Source organism: Abramis brama (assembly GCF_963993115.1).
Source record: "Abramis brama genome assembly, chromosome: 17".
Taxonomy (NCBI): domain Eukaryota; kingdom Metazoa; phylum Chordata; class Actinopteri; order Cypriniformes; family Leuciscidae; genus Abramis; species Abramis brama.
The window spans coordinates 34,990,818-35,013,310 of record NC_139979.1 but is presented as its reverse complement, the minus strand read 5'-3'; the positions used below and the strand labels follow the sequence as shown (position 1 = coordinate 35,013,310).

The following is a 22,493-nucleotide window of genomic DNA, read 5'->3' as shown; positions in this document are numbered from 1 at the left end:
AACTGACATATAAACGGAAATATGACCTAGAAAACTCTATACAATTATTAAATACAATGGCCTTTCCAGAATTCACAAACGCCTGTGATTGGTCCTCCTTGATAAGCGCTGAGAAAGGGAACAAAGAACACATGACAACGGTGCGCCTTTTCTGCTTCAGCAAGGTTATAGACATTATTTTTACGGTCTGACAACTTTAATAGATATTAAACAAAGCGAATAAACTAATATACAAGAATTATTATTAAGACCCGTCGAAACTTCCCGATAAGCCCCGCCCACTCACTGTACGTTCATGTGTTTGTGTTCGCCATTCTAGCGTTTGCTGTATTTCTATGAGAGAGCAGCGCGTTCCCGCATCCGAGCATCACAGGTACGCGATTCATTCTCTCACGCTTTCTTTTTTAAACTGTTCGCTATGTTGACATTATTGCAAGTACTGTATTATATATGATGACATATAATATTAAAAATAGTAAATATTTGATCATGGCGAAAGGCCTGTTCAGCCCGAACCCATATGAAATGTCTTATTGCATTGCATGCGCAGTATTTTCAGATGTTCTCAGCCTTAATGATTTACGTTTTTTTTTCAATATTTTAATATCAGAAAGCATGCAACCTATAATACAATTGTCCGTTATAATGTTGCGAAAATGGCAAAGCACATTTATATCATCAACTGGATGGCATCTGATGCAAACAGCTGTGTTGTTTTCAGTCATCATGTCTTACGGAATGATTGACAGCTGTCACTCACAGCCGAGAGATTTCAACAATCTCACTCAAACATGCAGCTCAAACATCCAGAAAATCACACAGAACAGTGAGTATTTCACTTACAGAGAAGATTACGTTTGTCGTAAATGTTCTAATAAAACTCAATTCCCAGACAGCAACATAGTGTCAGCCCAGATCCGGGCCACATCTGGGAGGGACATGTGGATTCCACGCGTACCAGATGTGGGCCGGATCTGGGGCGACACTATGTTGCTGTCTGGGTTGTAATAGCATATTTCTGCAGTCTTTTCCCATAATGCAGTGTTATAATGTCTCACTATGTGTGTTTTCTGTGCATAGCTGGCCAAATCAAGAGCATGCTGTTCCAACTGGGTACCAGACCGGACACACCGGAACTTCAGGACAGACTGTGAGTCCGGTGTCCTCCATCACTGACTAGGCTGCTCTCACTCATATTATATTGTTATATAAGAGATATTATATACTGTATATTATGTAGGGAATTTATCCCACACTCGGAGCAAAAGGCACTCAGTATACTGAAATAAATACTTTACCCAAAGTGAAATTGCTAATACTAATAGCATTTAATACTTGTTCAAATTCTTCTTCAGAAGTGTTAACTTTAGCAGAAAAAAAACAAACATTTAATGTGAACTGTTAAAAATCAATCACAACGTGAATGAATGTAGAGTATATCCAGAGTATATCCAGAGATGAGCATAAATACATGAATATTTATTTAAAATAAAAATATGAAATGAATCAAAATAAAATACCAAACAAATTATTTAAATAAACCCTCTGGCGCTTTAAGAGCTTATGCACAGACCCAATATACTGATACACATCTGTTTCCCTTCACTCAAGACATAAACTGACTGTGTTTACATGAATACTCAGATTAAAACAAACTGATTGTGTGTATTTGACCGTTTAGCCGCTTGTCAGTGTTCGAATACTAAATATGAGTTCTCCTTTGCGGCAAATTGCACTTTTAATAACTGTTTTTAACATCACTCCCCACTTTTTATTACTCATTCGTCCATGTTTCCAGAAGTTCATTACCAACTTCTGTCCACTAAAAGCTACATGGATATATTTGCATACAGCGATATAAACAATATGTAAAAAGTTTAATCAATTCCATGATATATATCGTCATATCAGTCAGTCTTAACAAGCAGTAATGCTTAAACACGTTTGACTAGCTACTTGATAAAAACAACAACCGCTTAACTATCAAGACTGACTGCATAACGCAGTTTTTCCCCTTGGAGAACTGCTGCATCTGAAAAACTGCCCATCCCTGAGTATAGAAGTTCCCAGGCACACTATTTCAGCTCATTTTGGTCTCAGATGAATTCAAGCAATAGTCATCATTTCACCGTCTAGTGTAACTATAGACCCGATATAGTCCGGCTGTGAGTAACCCACTCTTAGCCAAAATAATCTTGAATTTGGTTACATGTCGTTTTTGCCAAAATAACTTGCGAGATGCATGATATTCCATTATATAAGCTAAGTCAACAGAGATAACAAGGTGTTTGGTTTCATTTCTTCCCTCATATCATCATCTAATTGATGACTAGTCTATTCTTGGGCTCTGGTTAGAAGTCTATTAAATTTCCACTGACGGCCCAAATTTTGCCTTGTTTTAGCCTAGACGTCAGGGCTGTGTTTGGACGGCTATTAGACGTCTTTTAAACACAAGGGAAGAGAGTGTAATAAATGATAACAATCACTGGTGGTTTAAATCTCTGTATTGTTGCACACAGCCAGCAAATGCAGCACTACACAAACCAGTTAGCAAAAGAGACCAACAGACACCTGAAAGAGCTGGGCTCTCAGCCGCAGCCCCGGTCCCCTTCCGAACAGGTGAGTAGACTGCTCTCGCTCATATCATATCAGCATATAAGGGCTAATGTACATCCAGCCGGTTGTTCTCTGAGAATAACCCCCGTCAGGGTGATGAGGATGCGAGGCGGAGGGGTCTTCATCAGCCTGAAGGGGTTTATTCTCAGAGAACAACCGGCTGGATGTACATTATCCCACTTATTACACGGCTACTTGCCACATAAGTGAACAATTAGACACAAAATATTCATCTGAGTTGAAATATTTTATTAGCTCTTTAAACGCAAAGCTTCAGCGGAGAGAGCAGTTTCAGCGGCAAGATCAAACTAGATGGACATTTAAAGGAATAGTTCACTTTAAAATGAAAATTCTGTCATCAATTTCTTTCTTCTGCTGAACAGAAAGGAAGATATTTAGAAGAATGTCAGTAACCAGACAGTTTCTGGGTCCCTTTGACTTCCATAGTAGGAAAAAATATATACTATGGAAGTCAATGGGACCCAGAAACTGTCTGGTTACTGACATTCTTCTAAATATCTTCCTTTGTGTTCAGCAGAAGAAAGAAATTCATACAGGTTTGAAACAACATGAGGGTGAGTATATGATGACAGAATTTTCATTTTAAAGTGAACTATTCCTTTAAAAGATACGGTTTACAGTCATAACACTTATTACACAGCATTTCACCACATTAATAATGATGGGGATAAGATATATTGATTTAAAATTTAAATGTTTTAAAATCGTACCTGTTTGTATCTTATAATCCAACAGTTTACAAAACAATAGTCACAAAATGGCCGCCTCTGCGTTTGTATGAAACAAGAGAGAGCGAGTCCATGATACTGGATGGCATAATTAAATAACGGTACACAAAATATTGATTTGACTGAGTTTTAATACTTTATTAGCTCACCAAATGCAAAACTTCCACAAAGAAAAACCATTCCTAGCGAGCGTATAGCACTGCTGACTTCAGTGACTCGGATGAGCCTGTGTTTCTGTTCTCAGCGGTTGTTATCGAGGAATAATATACCGCTGGATGGAGCAATTGACCAATCAGAATCAAGTATTCCACAGAGCCGTGTAATAAATAAGAGATATCATATCTAGGGAATTTATCCCACACTCGGATAAATCCGCTCGACCCCACGTGCTCATGCTAACGGTAGTCTTCTCACAGCGCCAGCAGCGGATCCAGAAGGACCGTCTGATGAACGACTTCTCCGCCGCGCTCAACAACTTCCAGGTGGTTCAGCGCCGAGCCGCCGAGAGGGAGCGCGAGTCCGTGGCGCGGGCGCGAGCCGGATCCAGACTGCAGGAAAATAACACACATTTGATCTTTATCTACTGTTTATTTTTTTATGTGTCATTACCTTAGTAAAAAAAAGCCTTTAATCTTGCAGGTTGATGAGCTCAATCAAGACGAACAGCTTGTGACATTTGAAAAGTAGGTTCAACATATTCACTGAGGCATGACTTCATTGAGTCTCTGTTGTAGTGTTCAAATCTGTGTGAGAAGAGTTTCACCCAAAAGTGGAAATTCTGTCATCATTTACTCGCCCGCATCCCAGACAGCAACATAGATCTGGGCCGACATTATGTTGCTGTCTGGGTTGCTAAAAGCCCTGTGAAAAAACCTTAAACCATTTAGAAAATAATGTTGTGAATAGGGATGGGACTTTTTCTCGACAAAACGACCGACATTCGACACATGCTCCACTCGACAAAAAAAATAGAGTGTCGACATGTCGAGGGGGCGGGGCTTGTGGGATATTTTTTTTTTTTTTGGCTTTTAATTTATTACATTTCCTATTCAAATACACATCATAAAGTGCCACTTTTCCCATAATGAAATAAAACATTTTAAATAAAACCATTTTTTCTAAATGGGATCGCCACTTGACCGTTGACCCCACTTGACCCTGTGTGTGTGTGTGTGTGACAGGCGACAGAGTCAACATGGCGGCAGCGGCAAATAACAGGAGCAAGGTGTGGGGGAGTTTTATCAAAATTAATGATAAGATAGTGAGGTGCAAATTGTGCAGCAAAGATTATGCGTTCCGCACATCCACGTCAGGGATGCAGGCTCACCTCGACAGAAAACACCCGATGCCGTCAGCGAAAGCTGGACAGTCGCCGCGCAGAGAAGATCACTGGTTTAATGACTAGCATGGTAGCTAAAGATGTCCTGCCTGTCAGCTTTGTCGAGGGGGCAGGTTTTCACGAATTAATGGCTTTTCTTGAGCCTGATTATCTAGTGCCATGTCGCAAAACGACAAAAATTAGGCCTAAATGGTAAGATACCTATTGGTATATTTTATTTTCACTGCTGATTTGTTATGTTGAGTTGATGGTATTATGCTGCCTCCTTTTCTGTGGTTTAAAAAAAAATGGGCACGCTGTTTTCAATTTTAATTGTTGCTTATTTTCACGTTTGATAAGCATGTTAATGTTATATAATGATAATATAGAGTGTTATTTTTTTCATTCGGAAAACTATCTTGTTTAGGCTACATGCACAGAGCTAATTAACTAATGGACAGGCCGTTTTATTTCTGTAAATTCCGAACGGCAAAAAGTAGCCTACGTCTTATGTGTTTGTAAGGCTGTTGAATAAACATTTTAAATTAGCCTACTCTCTCTCTCGTTTTTATTATTACCGCTTCAATGGTCAAAATTTGACAATAGAGCCATGTTTTTGAGACTAGAATAAACTAGTACAACAATGTAGAATATTTTCCACCCTCCGCATTGCTGCTGCTCTTTAAAAAAAAAAGAAAAAAAAGGCAGACAATCCGACAAAAAGTCGACACATGGGCCTCGACAGTCGATTTCCCAAATCCCGTGTCGTTCCCATCCCTAGTTGTGAACAGGCCTGTACTAAGGGGAAATATTTGATTTGTGTCAAACTTAGTTCTTTGTGGCTCTGATATTTGGCAACAAAGATCAAACAGCACGTTTGAACTTGTGCAAGAAACAATGAGGTTTGTTTTCACTCTTTAGATTGACATGAAAGTGAGTAAATGATGACATTTTTGGGGTGAACTATCGCTGATGATATGAATCAAATCTGAACAATGTGGGTCTGTTTAGAGATCTGATTGCAGAAATGTTTATTTGAAAAGAAATGAAGGGTGGCGAATGCAGACAGATGAGGAGCCTGTCACTGAAGAGGACCTGGAGCTTATTAAAGAGAGAGAGACCAATATCCGTCAGCTGGAGGTGAGTGAGCACTTCCTGTATGACATCAGCATACCAAAATTATCTATTCTTCAAGACCCATATGCATTCAAGCTAATCTGGTATAAAATCAGTGGCGGATCGTCACAGCGTCCCAACACTTATTTGGAAAATGGGTATTCCTATTTATTCATTTCATGTCGCAGAATGTGTATTTCTTGTTTGTAATTGTAACACCATAAAATGTTACTGAATTAGTCTTTACTGTAATCGTGTCAGATATGCCAATGTAATTACAACCGTTCGGAAAACTATTCTATACGGCTAGTCTGAGTGAATAGAGAAGAGGACAGGACACAAAATCAATAGCCAGATCCTTTTCCCTCCATTGGTAAAAAATTATAATAGCCAATCACTGTCGAGTATAGATTATTGCCCGAAGTATTTTTTTCCATTAATTTCTCCAATAGGGATTAAAAAAGCTATCTAAGAGGAGAATCACAACATTACAAACTTTGATTTGAAGCAAAACAAGTATTAGAAAATCTGAGAAAAATACAAAGATTCAAGACTGTGAACTTTTGAGAGCGTAGGGAGACTCGATTACGTCATTTGCATTGTTTCATGGGAGTGGGCGGAGCTAAAGAGCTCTTTTGACATGTTTTGCTTGTTTCAACTCTCTAATTAGTGGAATTTTCTGTGCTGCATCATGGGCAAGGTAGTTTTTCACCATGAATTCTGCTGAAACATCTCTACCTTATGGTTTTGATCATTTGCCTGTCTTTTGGATTCTGGATTGCCCCAATAAACAGCTGCATTTGGATCCTGAACCTGTGTGTCTCTGAGCAGTTTGTGACAGAAGACTTTGCCACAAATGGATCCAGCAGTCACTCTAGTCTGCCTTTGCCAAGGAACTCATTCACTCAAGGACCACATCCTGGACTTTTTGGACACTGCTAATTTCACTGACTTCCCAGACTTTGCTCTCAGATTATGTCTGCTATGGATTTAAAAAGCCGTTACAATCTACGTTGATCTGTGATGCCACGCCAGAGATCTCAACCGTCATGGATGCCAAGCCAGAGTTCTCAGCCGTCATGGATGCCAAGCCAGAGTTCTCAACCATCATGGATACCAGGCCAGAGTTCTCAACCGTCATGGATGCCAAGCCAGAGTTCTCAACCGTCATGGATGCCAGGCCAGAGTTCTCAACCGTCATGGATGCCAGGCCAGAGTTCTCAACCGTCATGGATGCCAGGCCAGAGTTCTCAACCGTCATGGACGCCAGGCCAGAGTTCTCAACCGTCATGGACGCCAGGCCAGAGTTCTCAACCGTCATGGACGCCAGGCCAGAGTTCTCAACCGTCATGGACGCCAGGCCAGAGTTCTCAACCGTCATGGATGCCAGGCCAGAGTTCTCAACCGTCATCGATGTCAAGCCAGAGTTCTCAACTGTCATGGATGCCAGGCCAGAGTTCTCAACCGTCATCGATGTCAAGCCAGAGTTCTCAACTGTCATGGATGCCAAGCCAGAGTTCTCAACTGTCATGGACGCCAGGCCAGAGTTCTCAACCGTCATGGACTCCAGGCCAGAGTTCTCAACCGTCATGGATGCCAGGCCAGAGTCTTCTGCCGTCATGGACGCCAGGCCAGAGTTCTCAACCGTCATGGACGCCAGGCCAGAGTTCTCAACCGTCATGGACGCCAGGCCAGAGTTCTCAACCGTCATGGATACCAGGCCAGAGTCTTCTGCCGTCATGGACGCCAGGCCAGAGTTCTCAACCGTCATGGACACCAGGCCAGAGTCTTCTGCCGTCATGGACACCAGGCCAGAGTTCTCAACCGTCATGGATGCCAGGCCAGAGTTCTCAACCGTCATCGATGCCAAGCCAGAGTTCTCAACCGTCATGGACGCCAGGCCAGAGTTCTCAACCGTCATGGACACCAGGCCAGAGTCTTCTGCCGTCATGGACGCCAGGCCAGAGTTCTCAACCGTCATGGACGCCAGGCCAGAGTTCTCAACCGTCATGGATGCCAGGCCAGAGTCTTCAGCCGTCATGGACGCCAGGCCAGAGTTCTCAACCGTCATGGACGCCAGGCCAGAGTTCTCAACCGTCATGGACGCCAGGCCAGAGTTCTCAACCGTCATGGACGCCAGGCCAGAGTTCTCAACCGTCATGGACGCCAGGCCAGAGTTCTCAGCCGTCATGGACGCCAGGCCAGAGTTCTCAACCGTCATGGACGCCAGGCCAGAGTTCTCAACCGTCATGGACGCCAGGCCAGAGTTCTCAACCGTCATGGACGCCAGGCCAGAGTTCTCAACCGTCATGGACGCCAGGCCAGAGTTCTCAACCGTCATGGACGCCAGGCCAGAGTTCTCAACCGTCATGGACGCCAGGCCAGAGTTCTCAACCGTCATGGATGCCAGGCCAGAGTTCTCAACTGTCATGGATGCCAGGTCAGAGTCTTCAGCCGTCATGGACACCAGGCCAGAGTTCTCAACCGTCATGGATGCCAGGCCAGAGTTCTCAACTGTCATGGATGCCAGGTCAGAGTCTTCAGCCGTCATGGACGCCAGGCCAGAGTTCTCAACCGTCATGAACGCCAGGCCAGAGTTCTCAACCGTCATGGACGCCAGGCCAGAGTTCTCAACCGTCATGGATGCCAGGCCAGAGTTCTCAACTGTCATGGATGCCAGGTCAGAGTCTTCAGCCGTCAGGTCAGAGTCTTCAGCCGTCATGGACACCAGGCCAGAGTTCTCAACCGTCATGGATACCAGGCCAGAGTTCTCAACCATCATGGATGCCAGGCCAGAGTTCTCAACCGTCATGGACACCAGGCCAGAGTCTTCAGCCGTCATGGACGCCAGGCCAGAGTTCTCAACCGTCATGGACGCCAGGCCAGAGTTCTCAACCGTCATGGATGCCAGGCCAGAGTTGTCATGGATGCCAGGCCAGAGTTCTCAACCGTCATGGACGCCAGGCCAGAGTTCTCAACCGTCATGGACGCCAGGCCAGAGTTCTCAACCGTCATGGATGCCAGGCCAGAGTTCTCAACTGTCATGGATGCCAGGCCAGAGTCTTCAGCCGTCATGGACACCAGGCCAGAGTTCTCAACCGTCATGGATGCCAGGCCAGAGTTCTCAACTGTCATGGATGCCAGGTCAGAGTCTTCAGCCGTCATGGATGCCAGGCTACAGTCTTCAGCCGTCATGGATGCCAGGTCAGAGTCTTCAGCCGTCATGGATGCCAGGCTACAGTCTTCAGCCGTCATGGATGCCAGGCCAGAGATCTCAACCGTCATGCATGCCAGGCCAGAGTTCTCAACTGTCATGGATGCCAGGTCAGAGTCTTCAGCCGTCATGGATGCCAGGCTACAGTCTTCAGCCATCATGGATGCCAGGTCAGAGTCTTCAGCCGTCATGGATGCCAGGCTACAGTCTTCAGCCGTCATGGATGCCAGGCCAGAGATCTCAACTGTCATGGATGCCAGGCCAGAGTTCTCAACTGTCATGGATGCCAGGCCAGAGATCTCAACTGTCATGGATGCCAGGTCAGAGTCTTCAGCCGTCATGGATGCCAGGCTACAGTCTTCAGCCGTCATGGATGCCAGGCCAGAGATCTCAACTGTCATGGATGCCAGGTCAGAGTCTTCAGCCGTCATGGATGCCAGGCTACAGTCTTCAGCCGTCATGGATGCCAGGCCAGAGATCTCAACTGTCATGGATGCCAGGCCATAGTCTTCAGCCGTCATGGATGCCAGGCCAGAGTTCTCAACTGTCATGGATGCCAGGTCAGAGTCTTCAGCCGTCATGGATGCCAGGCCAGAGTTCTCAACTGTCATGGATGCCAGGTCAGAGTCTTCAGCCGTCATGGATGCCAGGCCAGAGTTCTCAACTGTCATGGATGCCAGGCCAGAGTCTTCAGCCGTCATGGACACCAGGCCAGAGTCTTCAGCCGTCATGGATGCCAGACTAGAGTTCTCAACCTTCATGGAAGCCTGACCAGAGTCTTGAGCCATCATGGACGCCAGTCCAGAGTTTTCAACCATCATGGATGCCAGGCCAGAGTTCTCAATCGTTATGGACACCAGGCCAGAGTCTTCAGCCATGGACGCTAGGCCAGAGTCTTCAGCCATCATGGACACAGGCCAGAGTTCGCAACCGTCATGGATGCCAGGCCAGAGTCTTCAGCCGTCATGGATGCCAGGCCAGAGTTCTCAACCGTTATGGACACCAGGCCAGAGTCTTCAGCCATCATGGACGCCAGGCCAGAGTTTTCAAGCGTCATGGACACCAGGCCAGAGTCTTCAGCCGTCATGGACACCAGGCCAGAGTCTTCAGCCGTTATGGACGCCAGGCCAGAGTCTTCAGCCATCATGGACGCCAGGCCAGAGTTTTCAAGCGTCATGGATGCCAGGCCAGAGTCTTCAGCCGTCATGGATGCCAGGCCAGAGTTCTCAACCGTTATGGATGCCAGGCCAGAGTCTTCAGCCATCATGGACACCAGGCCAGAGTCTTCAGCCATCATGGACGCCAGGCCAGAGTTTTCAAGCGTCATGGATGCCAGGCCAGAGTCTTCAGCCGTCATGGATGCCAGGCCAGAGTTCTCAACCGTTATGGACGCCAGGCCAGAGTCTTCAGCCGTCATGGACACCAGGCTAGAGTTCTCAACCGCCAACTCTGCTGTAGTGGTCGCCACCTCCACCTGCTCCGCCATGGTAGTCATCTACTCTGCTGTGCTGGTGTCCTGCTCGGCTATTGGAATCTGCAGTCCCATCTACTCTGCTGTGGTGGTCATCTGCTCCACCTTGGTAGTCACCAGTCCCATGGACCTGGTCCTCCGTCTCGCCCTCGGGCCCCCCTCCGCTCCACCTCCCTCTTGGATTTCTGTCAATGTTTGAGGAGCGTCTGGAATACTCTCATTAAGGTGTGGCTATGTCTCATCCACCGGTTGGAGTGTCCATAATCTCCACCAGAGGGCACTCCTCTCGACTCCTGGGCTATCTCTCTATCTCATCATGAACTTCAATTCCCATTACCCATTGCTTGGACTTATGTTGTGATTAAGTTCAGCTGTGTCTCATTATATTGTTCAGCTCTGCCAATGTATCCTCATGTTTTCTCTCATTCATTGCAAAGTCTTGTTAGGGTCACTGCATTTCTGAGTGATTGCTCTGGTTTCCCATGTCATGGTTTTTGATCTTCTGTCTGGTTTTCTGGATTTTACTGTTTGCCTGTGTTTTTTTTACCCTGTTGTTATCTGGATTGTTTGCCTTATGGTTTTGAAAATGTGCCTGTGTTTTGGATTATGATTCTGGATTGCCCCAATAAACAGCGGCATTTGGATCCTCAACCTGTGTGTCTCTGAGCAGTTTGTGACAGGTATATAAACCACCAACTTAGCAACTTTTCAGACCCCTTTAGAGACTTTTTATTTATTTTTTTAAAAAGTGACTATCCAGAATCTAGCAACTACCATACAACTATTGTAAATAAAAAAAATAGTAAATTAGTCAATTTACCAAGCAGCAGCTACAAATTAAAAATAAGTGAAGACCCCACCCAGACAGCAACATAGTGTCGGCCCAGACCCGGCCCACATCTGGTACGCGTGGAATCCGCATGTTCCAGATTTGGGCCGGATCTGGGCCGTCACTATGTATGTTGCTGTCTGGGCAAGCTTAAGTTAGATATAACCTGGTGTTATTTTAACGCACACTTTAATACATTGTATTAATCACTTATTGATAATGGTAATTGGGTGATGAGTTATTGTACAGTGTCTCAACCGCCTTCTGCTCTTGATTCAGTCAGACATCATGGATGTGAACCAGATCTTCAAGGATCTCGCAGTCATGATCCATGACCAAGGTGACATGATAGGTGGGTCAGACTAGTTCTCTCTCTTCATTTTTCTGCACAGGTTCAGTCGTTCACACATGTTAAAGCCTGCTTTCCTTATGTCATCATGCACAGATAGCATTGAAGCTAACGTGGAGAGCGCAGAGGTGCATGTGGAGCGAGGGACCGAGCAGATCCAACACGCCGCTTACTATCAGGTATGACCGTCACACCTGCACACCTGTGACAGAAGCTAACGTCTCAGTGCTGGTAGAGACTGTTCATGATTGTGTTTTTTTTCCTTTTAAGAGAAAATCCCGCAAGAGGATGTGTATTCTGGCTCTTGTCATGTCGCTAGTGGCAACCATCTTTGCTATAATCATTTGGCAAGCAATCAGATAAGATGAGAGCTGAAGCTGACAGAAGTACTGGATCCTGCTCCGGTGTTGTGTGTGTGTGTGTGTGTGTGTGTGTGTGTATGTGTGTGTGAGAGAGAGAGTGTATCTGTGAGTGTGTGTCTATCTGTGTGTGTGTGTGTGTGTGTGTGTGTGTTTGTGTGTGTGTGTGTGTGTGTGTGAGAGAGAGTGTATCTGTGAGTGTGTGTCTCTCTGTGTGTGTGTGTGTGTGTGTGTGTTTGTGTGTGTGTGTGTGTGTGTGTGTGTGTGTGTGTGTCTGTGTGTGTGTGTGTGTGTGAAATGTAAATTGTGTGTAAATCTGCACTCATGTGTTAAACACTGATAGTAAGAGAATAGTTTCTATATAATATGTTTGTCTGTGAATTATCTGGAGCAAATACAGTACAGCATTAAAACAAGAATTCAGTTTGCATGAATGTAATTCCTTTTACAACTTGTATTTTGTTGCAGGTCTTGGTAAATTTTTCTCTGAAATTATGCAAAATACATACTCTTAAGAAATATTTATTTCTTTAAATGAACTAAAATAAACTGTTTTAATGTTGTGTATGATTTGATGCACAGTGCTTTGATTCTCACAAGTAAATGTATTTCTTGGTAGTATAATAAAGATCAAATAAGTTTTAATACATTGTTCTTCAGCTCTTCTTATCTACTTATTTGTATTTCAGTAGATCAGAGAAAGAAATGTCGATGATGATCCTGCTTAAGACTTTACACTCCAAAAGTGCCATTATAAAGTAGAAACGCAATAAATAAACTGTTAATTATACAATAGACCATTGAAAAGTTTGGGGTCAGAAATATATATATATATATATAATATATAATATTCACCAAGATGCTGTTCTTTTGAACTTTCTGCTCATCAAAGAATCCTGAAAAATAAAATGTTTGACGTTTTCCACAAAAATCTGAAGCAGCAAAACTGTTTTCAACATCGATAATAATCATAAATGTTTCTTTGATCATCAAATCATCATATTATGCTGATTTCTGAAGGATCATGTGACACTGAAGACTGGAGTAATGATGCTGAACATCAGCTTTGATCACAGGAATAAATTATACTTTACTGTATATTCACATAGAAAACAGCTGATTTACACTTGAATAATATTTCACTATTTTTACAGTTTTTGTGATTAAATAAATGCAGCTTTGGAGAGCAGAAGAGACTCTTTCAAACATCTCACTTTTGAAAAGTAGTGCAGGTTATATCCTTCAAATATAGGTTTTACTTGTAATGGTTTTATTTCCAAGGCCTCCATCAGCTTTAGAAATCATTAAAAAAAAAAAAATTATTTACATGATAAATAATAAATAATGTCTTGGTCCTATATTCTTAGGAATAAACTGATTTAAGTAGGACAGCAAAGCACCATATAACTGTTCAGCCAGCAGGTGGCGCACAATAAACATCAGTGAGCGGCTCCTCAGGGGTCAAAGGTCACGATGCTGAATACTCAAGGTTGTGCTCTGCTGCTCAGGTCTGTCTCAGCATCACACATTATAATAATGACTGGAGGTAATGCTGAGCTGAAGAGCCTGTTGGAGAATGTTCGAGTGGTTCTTGTGCGTCATTAATAATATGCATGATCAGAAGTCCGAACACCCCCGCTGTCCTCCACTGATTAACACCACTGACCCTCACACAGCTCACACACCTCACACAGCTCACACACCTCACACACCTCACGCGGCATTCTGGGACAGTCTTGATTATGATTGCAGCGGCTGAAGTGTGTGTAGAGCGAGTGTGTAGGAGTTGGAGACGCTGCATTGTTTCTTAGCTCAAGCCTCAGTTTGATACATCACAAGTGCACAAATTTCCTTAATTTTATGTAAAATTATTTTAATTTGATCACTGACCATTGTTTCACCAAGAAGGATCCTTATTGGTCCTGGAGCAACATTTATATCAGCCATCAGATTCCAGGAATAGGGAATTGGTTTGGCTTAGGCTCTTCTGTGCCTCATTTTACACAGTTATAAAATAACATAATTGTGTCAAAGATATTCTGCTGTTTTGTCATATTCCTTTTCATATGAGACTATACTTCTCCCTTCAATCTTTTTCATTTCCTGCTCCAGAGATTATTTTTGCAGAAAACATGAGAACAAAGGGTGTGTGTGTGTGTGTGTTTAATTAGGTTATTGAGTCCAAATAAAAGCTGCAGATTTTTAAATCGATGTTACATTAAATGAGACAAAGTAAAATTAAAATTAATATGCAGTATTTATTCTAGGCTTATCGTACCATTCCCCCCTCAATTGCATGCTAGTAAAACCATTAATTTGTAACTATATTGTTAGCCATTTTATAATGTGTATGACTGTATGAATATGCAGGATTTACTCATTAGTAACGGGCGTCTGAAGTGTGTTTCTCATCAGCCTGAGATCATGTGTCGCACACACACACACAGATGGTGTTGTGGTGTATTTTAATCACACACTCGAGTCTAAACTCAACACGTGTGTCTCCGACAAAACTTCACAACTGGAAATATGACAGAGCAAACATTACAATATTATGTAAATAAAGCTAAATTACGCTATTATATATTTCCAGTGTGCATGATCACAGTATATCTCTAAGTGAATGTCATTATGTGTGTATACCAGGGTTATTATAGTTAGGCCTAAGTAAAAAGATCAAAATAACTTTCATTATTTTCGTCTTTAATTGAAATAAAATACGAAAAAACTTAAATATTTCTCACTGTTCTTTAACTTGATGTTCTAAAATACCTAAAAGTAAAACTGAAACAAAAATAATAATAAAAACTATAGACATATTTTAAAAAAGACAAAAAATAATAATTCTAAATATGAATAATATATACAGAAACTAATAGTATCTCAATGACTAGTATCTCAATGACACTGAAATAACACTGTTGTAAACACCAGTGATGGGAATAATGGCGTTATAAATAAACGGCGTTACTAACGGCGTTATTTTTTTCAGTAACGAGTAATCAAACTAATTACTATTTCCTCTGTTACAACGCCGTTACCGTTACTGTCAATAAAAATGCGGCGTTACTATAATTGAGATCACTGAAGCGGTTTTCATCCGAGTAGGCTCTCTCTCAGCCATATGAGCTGCAAAGTTTTTTCTCTGGTGTGTGTTTGAGGCGCCGGACTGGACATAAGCGAGGCGAATGCCGCGAGCCGCTCGACAGTGCGCGAGAGAGACCGAGTGTGTCCGAGAACGCGCTCGATAGTGCGCGAGAGAGACCGAGTGTGTCCGAGAACGCGCTCGATAGTGCGCGAGAGAGACCGAGTGTGTCCGAGAACGCGCTAGATAGTGCACGACAGAGACCGAATGTGTCCGAGCATAAATACTTTATTTATAAATAAATTACACATTTCAGCATTAGAACAATCTCTGTAGCATATTGGTATCATATTCAATGTTTTAATTAGTTTATATAACAAACTCCAAAATAACCTGCAGGGAACGTTCAAACATTCAAACACATTCGAACGTTCAAACACACGTGCGGCAAACATGACTAGAATTTGGCTAAAATAACCTCTGATGATGACGTTCTCTATAGGTTATAAAAATAAACCCCCAAAATATTATATTTTATTATTATTATTTATGTTGGTACATTGTTCAGTATTATATTGAGAGCACTTTTTGTTAAACTTACTATTGTGTGGAAGAAAATACTTCAAGTAGGCTATACAGAATGTCTATCAGTTGTAAAGGTGTGTGAGTTTTATCATTTTAATTATATGCACTAGTGTATGTATATTTTTTATTACTATTTATTTATTTTTGGTACATTTCTTAAGCAGCATGATTTATTTTTAGACTTTTTTGTTGGCCAGTTGTGGTCTGTGCAATAAATATTAAAAGTTCTAAACCATTGATTGTGTTTTGTTGTTCCACTATAGTAGTGATAATATTTTAATATTTAAGTTAATAGGCGTCTCTCACATTGTCCCACGGCAACATTAAAATAGTGTAGATTAGTGTACAATGTTTTATAATAATAAGATGTTCTATTTAGTGTCCATTTAATTCATTTAACATTTCATATTGGGGGTATCCAAGAAATTTCTTATATTTAAACTTTTTTTTTTTTTTTTTTTTTTTAAGTAATGCAATAGTTACTTTCCCTGGTAATTAGTTACTTTTGTAATGATGTAATTCAGTTACTAACGCAGTTACTTTTTGTGAGAAGTAACTAGTAACTATAACTAATTACTTTTTTAAAGTAACTTACCCAACACTGGTAAACACATATACCATACAAACGCCATTCAGACACATCCAGGCGTGTGTTAAAGCGTTATCTGAGACTCTCACTCGCTGTCAGAGACTCTGAGGATCGCACGGGTTTCAGCGTGTGTGTGTCTCTCTCAGCGAAGGTGTCCTCGGTCCCGAGACTCAGAGCTGTTCTGGAGATTAATGACCGAACAGGTGCTTCATCTGTCACTGAAACACACACACACACACACACACATGCTGTCGTAGTGTTTCATTAAAATGGAAGTTCTGGATACATTTTGCAGACCTCACACCACAATCGCTATGCTCTAATTCCCTGTTTCTCTCTCTCTCTCTTACACACACACACACACACTTCTTCTTCTGGGTAGTCCATCGTCGTCCGATGATGACTTCTCCTATAATTTGTGTTCTTTGATGACTGTATAGTCTGATGCGGGACACACTGTCTTTCACAGACAGGGCACACACACACTCGCACACAAGCATGGCACACACACACTCGCACACAAGCATGGCACACACACACTCGCACACAAGCATGGCACACACACACACTCGCGATGTTCAGTAACTCTGTTCTGCATTCTGCCAGAGCTGTGATTCGCTGCACTGGTTTCCAGGGATGTGGGCTTCATCACACACTTCTTAAGAAAGCCTTTTAGTTGGTCTTTCAGACTCTTTTTTGGCCTCTTGCAAATCGGAGATGTACATTGGAGATTACATCCAAGATGTAATTGCCCGTAGAGTATCTTACGTGGAAGACGACTTGGCGGCGTTCTCACAACATGACCCAGCTGAGCTGCTGGAGCGATAGGGCTGCTCAGGATCTCAGTATGTGGCTCTCGATCTTGCCATGTCACTTTGAGGATGCGCTGCATTTAATGTGGAAAGATTCCAACATTTTCAGATTTCGAGTGTAGATGGTCCATGTTTCACAGCCATGCAGGAGAGTGGTGAGGCAGAGTGCCTGATAAACAGCAATCTCTGTGTGTAGATGTAAATCAGTATTGCTGAACACTCTTCAGTCTCCCGGATGCAGATGCAGCCTGACTGATCCTGTGGTGAATATATTGTCCATGCTACAACCACCAGATAAATAACTGGCAAGATATCTGAAGTGCGGCACTGTGGCGAGTGGGGAATCATGAAGAGTAAATACTGGAGGTTTTTGTAGGGGATCCGATGACCACTGGCAGAGGACTTCTGTTTTCTTGATATTCACATCTAAGCCCATCCGGCTGTATCAGCAGCTTTAAGAGTGGACTGTAGATCTGCTGGAGCATGTGACACTAGGGCACAATCATCCGCACACTGCAATTCCACACACACACGCACGCACGCACACACACACACACACACACACACACGCACACACACACACACGCACACACACAAGGATCCGGGGTGTGGATCTATATATAGATGTGCTGGTGTCTGATAGCCAGTTCATGTCTGACCCTCCAATACACTCTCTCAACAACACACTCAGCTCTGAACAACACACTCAGCTCTGGTCAACACACTCAGCTCTGGTCAACACACTCAGCTCTGGTCAACACACTCTACTACGATCTCCATGTTTATACAGAGGAAAAGCACAGAGATTCAAAGGATGACATATTTATTAGCACTTCCACTGATCCCTGAGTCCGTAGAGACGGTTTGTCCTAAATTTCCTCCTCGGGTGAAGTGTGTTTTACCCCAGAATGTGAAAGGCACCTTCAGCTGCCAGACTGTGGAGTGTGGGGTGTGTGTGTGTGTGTGTGTGTGTGTGTGCGTGTCAGTTTGGCTGTTAACCAGGAGTTATTTTCAACCAGAACAAAACTGAAACACCCTGATTTGCATCCCAAGGAGGAGCGTAGCGTCCCGGTGTCCTGATCTCAAGCCTCATTACTGAGATGTTTCAGCCAGAAACACTGCCTGACATTCTCCTTCACACCTGAAGCAAAGTCCTTGAAAAACGTTGGATTGTACATGCAACCTTTATTAACATAACAAATTTTGTATGTAATTTTGGGGGTATAAAGCACTCGATTTACTTCATTACTATTCTCAAGTAGCCTATTTGGGGAACTGGGAATATTTTGTGATGTAAATTCCATTCCAAATCGATGAATTGTTGAAAACCTCTTACCAATAACAAAATGTTTTTTTAGTCAGTTGAAAAGGTTTTAAATGAAGTTTTACGTAACAAAGTTCGGGAGGAGCATGTTCAGGTAATCAACCAATCAGCACGAGGAAGCCGGTATAAATATAGCCTTCCCTCACCTCTGTCCCTCGACAGTTTCACAGCACCCTTCCACCACCCCGTCACCTCACTCTCGGCTGGTTTTCTATCCCAGTAAAAGGGGGAGTACTCTGGGTTCGGGCCAGATTCAGAGCTCAGAGTCTTCTCCCGGACAGCCGCCAATAGGCATAAATTACTACATTCGATTTCATGTACGTGTGAACTCGTGAAATTGAATATACTAGGGGTTTTAAGCATGGGACAACAGTTTTTGTTGTATTCTCAGAACATCTCATGTATCTTTCTTATATAGACACCAAAAGAAATGTAAATAACCATGGGCATGAAATATTCCATTATTTTTAATAGAGTAAGGAATTTATTAAAGTCACATAAATTAAAGTCCCCCTATAGTCAATCATTTTAAATAGGTTAAATGTAACTCGACACCCTTGCCTCATTTAGTATACACGGTTCTATGAATATGCAAATGAGCCCCGCCTCCACTCACTCACTCACTCAGCTCAGAGATCCACTGGTTGACGATCACACGTTGATCTGATTGGTTACAAGATAGTTTGTGACGTCAGAAACACCAGCGATTTCAAAGCGTGTTTTTGAGACTGTCTTTGGTTCACTGCAGTTTTAAGGAGAAAATACTCAGCAATGGAGTCGACTTATGAATTTACACATGGTTTGTCTTAAAGTACATTAAAAACACCATATAGAAACAATATTAAAAGCTGGATTTTCACCACAAGGGGACTTTAAGAATGAATAAACTCATGTTGTTGGCTATCAATAAGATTAGGATAATAGAGTAACTAGTAATTTTGTTTATTTTAAATTAGAACATTAACCATAAGCATGACTTTTTGATGCACATTGTTAAACAACAACAAACAAACTGTCCAAGGCTTTCGCATGTCTGATTGATGCTATGCGAACGCCTCTCCGTGAGCCGGTGTCTGAAGCATGTGTGCAACACACCAATGAAACTGGCCTTTGAAGTGGTCATGTGATGACAGGTCTGCGAGTTCGCGAGACTAGAAACAGACACACGAACAGTCACAATCAGATTCTAATTGTCTGAAGGAAGACACACAGGTGTGTGTGCGGTATGGCAAAGCAATGCAGCGTTGAGTTCCCTTCTCAGGGAACCGGGGTTACATACTGTCAAACCAAAATTCATTCAGACACCTTCAACATTTCTCATATTATCACAGTTTATTCGCTATGGTTCAGAAAATATGACAAGAACAGAAAGGAAAGGATATCCGAGAATGGCCCTTCCCTTGTTCCTTCACTATAGGGAGGTCTTCAAGACAACTTCAAGAGAATAGGGTCAGTTGCGACTAGGGTTGCCATATTAGCCGGGACGTCCCGTATTTTGGCCCTAATTGATTTGTCCCGTACTTGACCTCCCTTGTCCCGTTTTTTGACTACTACGCTGATATAACCACTGACTGATACAACAGCAACAGCAGCAGTGCTGATCACGACACTTGACACCTGTCATCATCCAATCCGGTGAGCCTGTGTTTTACTGGGTTGCCACCGATGCCTCAAACAAGGGAAATAGAAAAATGTTTCCAGTGTGCGTGAGATATTTTTCTGTGTCTGATGGAGTGCGGTGCAAGTTACTTGACTTTAAGTTAAGTTTAACTGCAAATGGTATTCATGGAGCTCTGATGAACTGCCTGAAAATGTACGAACTGGATATAAAACACATCACAGCCTAAGCGGCAGATAATGGCAATGTTAACTTTGGAAAAAACACCACTATGTTTACCAGTTATTGAGCAGTGCCAACAGGCGCATTTTGAAAGCTAATTGCCCGGCTCATATAGCTCAAAACACCTGCAAGCACGCCTGTGATCAGCTCTCAGTGGATAGAGTCACTGGCTTTAAAGATCTACAGCCACTTCTCAGTTTCTGCTTCCAGAAGAGAGGAACTGCATGCATTTTTTGCCTTTGTTGACATTGAGTGGCGTGAAATTTTGCGTCATGTTTGCATGCAATGGTTGTCTCTTCATCCAGCCGTTGATCTCTCACCTCATACTTCAGGTCCCTTGGGGAGACCTGTCCTGCGGCACTGAGAAGGATTTTTGAGGACAAAGAAAAAACTGCAGCTGCTGAGATTTATCTGTGCTTTTTCCACAACGTGGGGAGTGTGTTTGACACGAGATGTTTACGAGGAGGTGGGAAAATTCAAAGTGAAGATGCTGAAGACAGCTTTTTTGGATACCAGACCAAGCAGCTGATGGACAAACCAGTGTCAGCACAGAGATCAAAGCAGGAAAAGGACTTTCTGAAGTTCTATGACTGTCATTGCATACATTGACAAATGGTTTGATTTCTCATCAGAAAATGTGATGATGAAGCTGAAGCCAGAGGGCCTACATGAGGAGCTCTCCTTCACTGACCTGGAGCAGGTGCTGGTTGCCCTCTAATGGCGCTTTTCCACTACACAGTACCAGCTCGCCTCGACTCGACTCGGCTCGGCTCTGTTTGGTTTTCCACTGTGTAAAAGTTGTACCTGTACCTGCTTCCAGGTACTTTTTTTCGTACCACCTCCGGCGAGGTTCTAAGCGAGCTGAGGCGATACTAAAATGTGACGTGAAAACACGGCAGACTGCTGATTGGTCAGAGAGAATCGTCACTATTCACTGCGTCATCATTGCACGCGCCAGACGGAGTATCCTGAATAAAAAACAGCAAAAACAAAAACATCCAAAAACAGCATACACTCGATTTCCTCCATTGTCCTGTGTGTGTGGGTAGCGGGTGTGTCTCGCGCGTCTGGCGTAAAAGATTGAGTCACGGCAGTTTCCTGCAGAGTCGCTATGACGACCAGGTACTATTGTGGAGGTACTATCTGCAATGGAAAACGGAGCGAAAAGCGAGCCGAGCTGAGTCGAGGCGAGTCGAGCTGGTACTGGTAATGGAAAAGCGCCATAAATGACAGTGACAGTGAGTATGGACCAACTCTATGAAGAGTTTTATGCTAGCAAGGAAGAAATAAAGAAATCCACACAGGATCCCACAAAATCCACCAGTGAGAAATGGGTTGCAGTTTTCCAAAAATGTAGGGAAAGCAAACTTGATCAACATGTTCAGGATTGTCTCATTTGTCCTCAGTGTGCCAGGCTCAAATGCCTTTGTAGAGAGGATTTTCTCTCTGATGACCATTAAATGGTCAGACTCAGAAACAGATGCAGCACAGAGCTTATCAAAAATGAACTTCAGATATCTGTGACCTGTCATGTAAGGCTGCACAAAAGGACAAAAGACTGCTTGAATCGGTCAAGAGCAGCCAAAAATATCCATGGAAAAAGTAGACTTGGTGAGCAGAGTCACGCCTCTCTTTTCTTCTTTTGCATTTAAATGTTTTATTTTGTCAAGTTTTGTTTTCCAACTTATATATAGTTTGAGTGAATAAGAATGTGAAGCATGTATTGCCCACCACTGTTTGTGTGCACAGAGGTTGCACATTCTGAGTCTGCTATTTGATTCCTCTGCAAAACTACAGCATACAGAAGCTATGTTATTTTTAGTTTGTCACATGCAAGATTAACATGAAGGGGATAACCTACAGTGCAGGAGTCACACGTGTTTTGTCTTAGTCAAATAGTAAAGGTAATAGGTAATAGTTCAATTAAAAGGACTGTGTTAAAGCTGCTGTAAATTAACAAACTATTATTAAACCTACTGTACGTTGCCAAGGCATGAGAGTTATGTATTAATATTTTATTAAGTTAGCTATCATTATGACATGGCTTAAAACCATACACTGTATATTCACACAAAACCACACCACCTTTTGTCCCTTGTTTCATAGTGACAAAGTTGGCAACCCTAGTTGCGACCATTCTCAGAATAAGCTTAGTTATCAACACCTGCAATAGAGAGAGAGATAAATCGGCCCATTAAAGGATTCATTTGACCTTAAATTGACCTATCGGTTAGCCC

At 42.8% G+C, this 22,493-nt stretch overlaps 1 protein-coding gene across 1 annotated transcript; it reads left to right on the top strand.

Moving 5' to 3' along the window:
* The first annotated feature begins 286 nt into the window (after nucleotides 1–286).
* Nucleotides 287–12,666, top strand: stx12l (syntaxin 12, like). The gene is made up of 10 exons (XM_084088474.1): nucleotides 287–373; nucleotides 722–826; nucleotides 1,081–1,150; nucleotides 2,520–2,619; nucleotides 3,782–3,920; nucleotides 4,006–4,048; nucleotides 5,727–5,823; nucleotides 11,593–11,665; nucleotides 11,759–11,841; nucleotides 11,933–12,666. The coding sequence occupies exons 2-10, from the start codon at nucleotides 727–729 to the stop codon at nucleotides 12,023–12,025; spliced, it is 798 nt and encodes a 265-aa protein (XP_083944600.1). The 5' UTR covers nucleotides 287–373; nucleotides 722–726; the 3' UTR covers nucleotides 12,026–12,666.
* The last annotated feature ends 9,827 nt before the right edge of the window (nucleotides 12,667–22,493 follow it).